Source organism: Papaver somniferum, chromosome 8 (assembly GCF_003573695.1).
Source record: "Papaver somniferum cultivar HN1 chromosome 8, ASM357369v1, whole genome shotgun sequence".
NCBI lineage: Eukaryota > Viridiplantae > Streptophyta > Magnoliopsida > Ranunculales > Papaveraceae > Papaver > Papaver somniferum.
In genome coordinates, this window is record NC_039365.1 from 131,583,485 (window position 1) to 131,592,298 (window position 8,814).

The 8,814-nt window shown below is 36.1% G+C and overlaps 1 protein-coding gene across 8 annotated transcripts; it reads right to left on the reverse strand.

The window, feature by feature from the left end:
* Window positions 1-210: 210 nt before the first annotated feature.
* On the reverse strand, window positions 211-7,227 carry LOC113303074. Of its 8 annotated transcripts, XR_003337288.1 has the most exons (4): window positions 5,901-7,208; window positions 3,690-5,396; window positions 1,707-1,781; window positions 211-1,208 (listed from the first exon to the last, which is right to left on the reverse strand). XR_003337288.1 is itself a non-coding variant. In XM_026552064.1 (3 exons), exons 2-3 carry the CDS (start codon window positions 4,333-4,335, stop codon window positions 462-464), a joined length of 687 nt encoding a protein of 228 aa, XP_026407849.1. In that variant the 5' UTR covers window positions 4,336-5,396; window positions 5,901-7,208; the 3' UTR covers window positions 211-461. The 8 variants fall into 8 exon arrangements, 3 of the variants coding, with proteins under 3 accessions (XP_026407849.1, XP_026407850.1, XP_026407848.1); XR_003337291.1 differs by having other exon boundaries at window positions 211-4,854; window positions 5,901-5,975; window positions 7,159-7,227; XR_003337292.1 differs by having other exon boundaries at window positions 211-5,396; window positions 5,901-5,975; window positions 7,159-7,227.
* Between the last annotated feature and the right edge of the window lie 1,587 nt (window positions 7,228-8,814).

The window sequence follows — 8,814 nt, forward strand, 5'->3', positions numbered from 1 at the left end:
GTCACTGCTTACGCGACTGTTATAACTGAACAAGTTGAAGCTTACTGGTGTAACATTAAGATGCTACTTTTGTTGTTTCTTCTACTGTTGTTGTTTATTTTGAATTTGTGTTTCAAGCAATCAGAATTTGTCATTTTGAGCTCTCTTATATGCAAAAACATAAAGACAATTGCTTTGAAGGCGATATGCAACGGCTAAATTGCTTCTTTTCAAAATTATGGGATATAGTTATAACCTTTTTTGGTATAAATTCTACAACTACGTGTTACAAGAGCGAACCTGTTGATATGAGGCTAACCCCAAATCAACATTGCATTAGGCATCAATTAGCGTGGATGAGAAAAACAAACATCAGCGGATCAATGTTACAAAATAACAAATGAAACCCATCATCATCCAACCCCCATCGTTCCAACATGTTGCACTACTACCAATAAAATTTCCACCACTAGATTCAACGGCTACCAAGAAGAAACCCAGAGCCAGCGGAAGTCATTGAATCCTGTAGACACCATCAGAAACAGGAAAAAAAGGACTTCATGCCACAAGAAAAATAAACCTGAACGGAGATCCAACCATGACAAAATAAACAAATTGCGAAAGACACCAAGAAAAAAGTCACAGAAGAAAGTTTGCTTCTAACGACATTTGTACATCCGTTGCCCACATAAACACCCAAACACTATATCCACCCTCCTAACTATATTTGGGAGCCTTGAATCAATTTTGTGACTTTCACTTCCAAACCTTAAAAAAAAAACTTTTTGCAAACATACAAGAGTTTGCTTCAAACACTTCCACCCGATTTACGGAATATAATCCTGCACCAAAAAAATTGGTGAAGTGGTATTGTAGCGCCCCATTTTCTAAGGAAAATATTTAGGATTCTAAGCCAAAACAATATTAAACTGAGCTAAACCTATCCAAGACGAACCAAGACATAAACTAGACTTTTCATATTATACATAACCATCTAATTTACAGTGTGTTGTTTGCTATTAAACATTATATACATTCAGGACTTAGAGACTAGCTTACATACAAAATACACAAAAAAGAAAGCACCTTCAGAAAGTTACAAGACTGCAAAAAAACACTGAGACCAGCAACGATCTCACAAAGGCATAAGTTAAGTCCACTTAATCAACCCAGACGTCAATATCTCCTTCGGCCGAATCAACTCCACTTACATCAATGTTACCTTGTCACTAAAGGAGGTGGAAAGAGTGAGCTAACAAACCCAATGGATACTTACACTGCTCATATATTATCATCAAAGTTGAACTTCAGAAAAGAATGCAAATTTTCCAGACATTAGTAACACCATTAATTCACGTAATTATGCTATCATGTACATGGACAGGCTTCTTCTTCAAACAATATATATACTGGTGTCGACCAATTCCTTACACACCTATTAGTTTATATTGGTGCCAAATTCCACACCTCATAAGCATAAAAGCTGAATTCATGTAGATATAAATGAAGAAGCTTATCCTATGTACGACAGATGGAAATTCTTATTTTCCAAATCATTCATAAAAGCAAGCAAAACATTTCAGGTCCTTTCCGAGTAATGGAAAGGCTAAAGCAATCAACAGAGTTTTCGAAAATCAATATTAAACAAAGCATGAGTTTGTTAAAGTGCATAATCATAGTTTGAAAAGGGTCATCAATGGTTATAGAAGAGTAATGTAAGTTCACACCTCAAACCGCTACTCAAACCTCAATCTTCGCAATCCGCCAACTCAACTCAGAGACACCTAGTCATACAGTACAACCTGCACAATGCAGTTTGATTATAACTCACTTCATTTTCAACTTCTAACACCCTTGTAAACAACACGAGGGTCTAGGTTTCAGGGTGCATAAAACATTCATCTTCGATTAAAATTAAACAACCAATAGATCCATAGAAAGATGACAATCTCCTCTGCAATTTTTGTTAAAACATCATGAACTAATTCGATCTTTATCATACCTATAAAATTCCATAAAGATGCCTACTCACAGCAGTTACAAGAAAATTCCAGATTTCATAACAACACTAAAATCATCATATAAGAACCATTCTTGTGTGTTCACTTAGAAACTAAGTACTCTAAACATTAACCGTAGAAAACTAAGGCTAACTCAAGCTGTAAATTGTCAAATTCCTTGAAACAGAACTGCCATGAGTGCATGACAGTTGATACATAAGCTGACATATTTCAAAGGCATAGCTCTAACTAAACCATCGAATATCATGTTGAAATTGTTGTTGAAAATTATCTACAACTTAACAATAAGGATTTTAGACTAGATTAGTAGATGCATATATGTCAAATCTGCTGAAAATGTAGCTGTCGTAACCGAAGAACATCGGTCACTGAGATAGGTGTAACTTACAATGTATAAATCATAATGGGACACTTAATATCACATTTTCCTCATTGTTCAGAGACATAAATTTGTTAAGAAGGAACCTTAATCCCATTCACTATCTAAAATGTCCTAAAATCAGGTTGAAATGTCACTTAACAACATATGATAATTCTGAAATATAGTTGTTTGATTCAATTCAACAAATTTGCTTATAATACCCTATACAGTGACTAGAAGTATCACAACAATCCTAAAAGTTCTAATTCCAATCATGTCCCAGTAATATAAAGGTTTGGAACCAATTCCAAATGAAACCCTAGGCTCGTTATACCTAAATTGACCAAAATTGATGTTCGTTGCGTAATTGAATCAAATAAGAGAATACTCTAAACAATCAATCAGTTGGAACCATAATAATTAAGGTTGAAATCATACCTTCAATCATAAAATAAGGAGGACACAGAGAACCCTTTCTCCATTACTCTCAAATCCCCATGGAAGTCAACCAAAATAGAACATTAAACCCCACCACTTTCAATCACTCGATAAGAAATCAGAGTTGGGAAGTATTTTTTTTCTAAACCTTGATTGAATTTCTTACCACCTGAGTCTTGTCAATTTCTTTCTCTTGCTACTGATGGTGTTTGGAGGAAGACATGAACTACAAAAGTAAGTCTTTTTTTCTTCTTCTTCCCTTACAAACAAATCCTGGGTGAAACCAAACTAGGACGTGGACCCTAGGTGTCAAAGAGAAAGTCCACCACATCTCTACTCTACGTGTCAATGAGGAATCCCACCACATTTCTACCTGTTTTGAAAATTAAGCCCCTAATTTCCTGATTTGCACTATCTCAATTAATTAAGCTAATCTAAAATCATTAAACACAAGGCGTACAACGTAAGAAAATTATCACCCTAATCGCAAATTACAGATGACCACTCAAGACTTACCCAACCGTATGGTTGGTTTCACAAAATATTGAACTAAAAGCATCACAATTATTACTAATTGTGCCTAGATAATTTAATAAGAAAAAGATAAAATATAGGATCGCTACAATCACCTCACCTAACAGAACTTTTCGTCCTCGAAAAGAAAGCTAACATACCTCAGGTGAACAAATCGGGATACTGAGCCCGCATATCTTATTCTTTCTCCCTGCATATCTGATTCTTTCTCCCTAACGGTGTAGCCAAAGCTAAACTTTTGTTGTTACATGTCATGTCTAAACCTAGTTCATTTACTATGCTGAGATTAATAAATAATCGAGTAGAACCGGTGTCTATCAACACATGAACTAGATGATTGAATAATAATATTTTACCTTCAACCACTTGATCGGTCGCCGAACCATCCCCTTCTACCATTGAATACAACACTTGACCCTCTTCTGTTGTCTCCTGATGAGAAGTTATTATTGGTTCCATTGCATGCACCGCTCCTTGTTGAGCTAACCCCGCTGATGGGTTCTTTGTGCAATCCTTCCTAAAATGACCCCATTCACCGCAGTTGTGACATCTGAAGGAACTCGAACCAGTACTTGTTGGTGCAATCGGACGTACTTGCTGGAAACGCACCAATCTCCCTTGAGGTCTGACTGTAGGTGGTACTAATGCTGACCCCATTGACCATGGTCTTACTGGTGGTCTGAAATATGGCTGATTAGGAGCTGATAACATTGACCGCTTTGCTGGATCTTGTCTTGTTGAAAATAGTTGCGGCCTTTCTCTAATCCATGTTGCAAGCTGATCTTCCATTTCCTTTTCATAGTCAAGAGACCGATTTAAAGCATCCTCGTAAGTCCTGATTCGTAAACATGAAAGTTGTGTTCGCATCTCGGGATCCAATCCCATGATAAATTTCTTCGCATTAGCCTCATCAGTGGCTATCAACTCTGCTCCATAACGCGACAATCTTGTAAATTTATCATTATAAGCGCTAACGGACATACCACCCTTTATTAAGGCCATGAACTCATAAAATATCCTATATCTTGCTGCATCATGTACATACTTGTTTATGAACAAATCCTTAAACCTATCCCAAGTCACTGTTCCACTTTCATTACTGCATTCCACCAATCCCGTGACGGTCCTCGAAATTTGAAGGTAACCAAATTAATCCAAGTACCTCTATCATTGGATACATGTTCCAAAACATGTTCTGCATTTTGCAACCATTCTTCCGCCTTCTCGGGATCTGAAAGGACTGCCATTGAATACCTCTGGAGAGAGTTTTAAATACTGCTGAAGTAACTGTCCAAGTTGATTCTGGTTTTGTGCCGGCATAATCATATCCCCTTGATTTGAAATCTGACCTGTACCTCCTGAGTTATGTCTTGGAGGCAAAATTCCAAGCCTTTCTTCCAATAACAGTTGGTGTTGCCTCATATCTTCCATATACTTCATTAATATCTCCACATTACTACTCCCAATTTGCTGACTAGATCCACCCTCCAAACTCTGATTTTCAGTATTGTCTGCCATTCTCTGCCATCGCAACAAGGACATAAATCTTAATATCTATAACTTTACAAGATGTATTATAAGCACACTACTCACACACAGCAGCAAATACCCACAACTATACTTAGTATGATTTTTATTCTAGACGTCTTTTAGATTCTAGCTTTTACTAAGCGCCCATATAAGATCTACTAATGGGATCTGATACCAACATTGTAGCGCCCCATTTTCTAAGGACAGTGTTTAGGATTCTACACGAAAAAAATATTAAACTGAGCTAAACCTATCCAAGACGAACCAAGACATAAACTAGACTTTTCATATTATACATAACCATCTAATTTACAGTGTGTTGTTTGTTATTAAACATTATATACATCCAGTACTTAGAGACTAGCTTACATACAAAATACACAAAAAAGAAAGCACCTTCAGAAAGTTACAAGACTGCAAAAAAAACACTGAGACCAACAACGATCTCACAAAGGCATAATTTAAGTCCACTTAATCAACCCAGACGTCAATATCTCCTTCGGCTGAATCAACTCCACTTACATCAATGTTAGCTGTCATTAAAGGAGGTGGAAAGAGTGAGCTAACAAGCCCAATGGATACTTACACTACTCAGATATAATCATCAAAGTTGAACTTCAGAAAAGAATGCAAAATTTCCAGACATTAATAACACCATTAATTCACGTAATTATACAATCATGTACATGGACAGGCTTCTTCTTCAAACAATGTATATACTGGTGTCGACCAATTCCTTACACACCTATTAGTTTATATTGGTGCCAAATTCCACACCTCATAAGCATAAAAGCTGAATTCATGTAGATATAAATGAAGAAGCTTATCCTATGTACGACAGATGGAAATTCTTATTTCCCAAATCATTCATAAAAGCAAGCAAAACATTTCAGGTCCTTTCCGAGTAATGGAAAGGCTAAAGAAATCAACAGAGTTTTCGAAAATCAATATTAAACAAAGCATGAGTTTGTTAAAGTGCATAATCATAGTTTGAAAAGGGTCATCAATGGTTATAGAAGAGTAATGTATGTTCCCACCTCAAACCGCTACTCAAACCTCAATCTTCGCAATCCGCCAACTCAACTCAGAGACACCTAGTCATACAGTACAACCTGCACAATGCAGTTTGATTATAACTCACTTCATTTTCAACTTCTAACACCCTTGTAAACAACACGAGGGTCTAAATTTCAAGGTGCATAAAACATTCATCTTCGATTCAAATTAAACAACCAATAGCTCCATAGAAAGATGACAATCTCCTCTGCAATTTTCGTTAAAACATCATGAACTAATTTGATCTTTATCATACCTATAAAATACCATAAAGATGCCTACTCACAGCAGTTACAAGAAAATTCCAGATTTCATAACAACACTAAAATCATCATATAAGAACCATTCTTGTGTGTTCACTTAGAAACTAAGTACTCTAAACATTAACCGTAGAAAACTAAGGCTAACTCAAGCTGTAAGTTGTCAAATTCCTTGAAACAAAACTGCCATGAGTGCATGACAGTTGATACATAAGCTGACATATTTCAAAGGCATAGCCCTAACTGAACCATCGAATATCATGTTGAAATTGTTGTTGAAAATTATCTACAACTTAACAGTAAGGATTTTAGACTAGATTAGTAGATGCATATATGTCAAATCTGCTGAAAATGTAGCTGTCGTAAGCGAAGAACATCAGTCACTGAAATAGGTGTAACTTACAATGTATAAATCGGAATGGGACACTTAATATCACGTTTTCCTCATTGTTTAGAGACATAAATTTGTTAAGAAGGAACCTTAATCCCGTTCACTATCTAAAATGTCCTAAAATCAGGTTGAAGTGTCACTTAACAACATATGATAATTCTGAAATATAGATGTTTGATTCAATTCAACAAATTTGCTTATAATACCCTATACAGTGACTAGAAGTATCACAACAATCCTTAAAGTTCTAATTCCAATCATGTCCCAGCAATATAAAGGTTTGGAACCAATTCCAAATGAAACCCTAGGCTCGTTATACCTAAATTGACCAAAATTGATGTTCGTTGCGTAATTGAATCAAATAAGAGAATACTCTATACAATTAATCAGTTGGAACCATAATAATTAAGGTTGAAGTCACACTTTCAATCATGAAATAAGGAGGACACAGAGAACCCTTTCTCCATTACTCTCAAATCCCCATGGAAGTCAACCAAAATAGAACATTAAACCCACCACTTTCAATCACTCGAGAAGAAATCAGAATTCGGAAGTATTTTTTTGCTAAACCTTGATTGAATTTCTTACCACCTGAGTCTTGTCAATTTCTTTCTCTTGCTACTGATGGTGTTTGGAGGAAGACGTGAACTAGAAAAGTAAGTCTTTGTTTTTCTTCTTCCCTTGCAAACAAATCCTGGGTGAAACCAAACTAGGACGTGGACCCTAGGAGTCAAAGAGAAAGTCCACCACATCTCTACTCTACGTGTCAATGAGGAATCCCACCACATTTCTACTGGTTTTGAAAATTAAGCCCCTAATTTCCTGATTTGCACTATCTCAATTAATTTAGCTAATCTAAAATCATTAAACACAAGGCATACAATGTAAGAAAATTATCACTCTAATCGCAAATTACAGACGACCACTCAAGAGTTACCCAACCGTATGGTTGGTTTCAGAAAATATTGAACTAAATCATTACAATTATTAGTAATTGTTCCTAGATAATTTAATAAGAAAAATATAAAATATAGGATCGCTATAGGTATCATCAGCATCACTGTTGTATATAAACTATAAAGGTTTTTCTATTCACTTCTACATGCACTTACCTCGATACTTGTATCGTTATATAATCGAACAACAAATCTCCTATGATAAGCCTTGATAATATCTATGTCTTGCAATCGGTCTAGAGAAACTCCCCTTATCAAACACAGGATGAAGCACAATGCGTACACTTCGCAATCACCGGAACTAAACCAATAAAAATAGAAGTGTCAATTTTGACCAATTGCACCATCTAGGATGTTGAACGCCCATCTAACGATATCTCAAAGAACTAACCTCGAGCTTTGTTTACTTGATCAAAGTCCGTGTAGTCGCAATTCCATTCTCCATTCTCTAGGATTGTCCTCAGAACATCGCAGATAGCGATGACCTCGGATGGGTTCCCTGCTGTCTTGGTGGATCTTTTACGCATTTGATGATTGTATAGGGAATCGTAGATACAAATCTTCTGTGTCCTCAAGAGGATTTCAATTGCTACCCAATGATTATCGTTCATCAGCACCGGAGCGTAAACCACATCAACCTCGGACCATGGTTTACCATCAATGTCGTATTTCCCCGCCATGTGCAATTTTGTATAATATAATTGTTGATTTTCTTTGGTCTTGGATCTCAGTGTTTGGTCTCTAGCATGCCGCTATTTTTTAGGACAATGTTTAATAGAGCGTGAGAACCGCACATTACAAAATATCATTAACATGTACAAAATGCAAGTACGTTTATAGTGCAAATGTGATAAGTTTCGTAGTTTTCATATAATACTCACAACGAAGTAATTACCAACTGTGGTCCACCGAGTTTTCTTCGTGAATCCAGGGTGTTTGCGCATCGAGTGCAATACACAATAAAAAATCTGCAAGAGGTCTCAAATAGATAAGCTGGCGAGTAAATTCATAAAATATCATGAACATAAACTATAATAAAACAATCTACTTACAGTGTCTGATAACCAGTCGGACCGTGGTTGTGATGTTCCTCCTAATAACTTGACATATTCATACCATTTCAAACGTTCTTCTGTCTTTTAAATCTCCTCAACTGGAGATTTCTTAGGACGTGGGTCGTTTGCCTTCTTGGTTTCCTTTGGATCCACATTTTACCTGCGCATTTTAATGATCATGAGACAATGAATTTCGAGTTAAATACGGTAAATAAGTGATAGACACTTGCCTT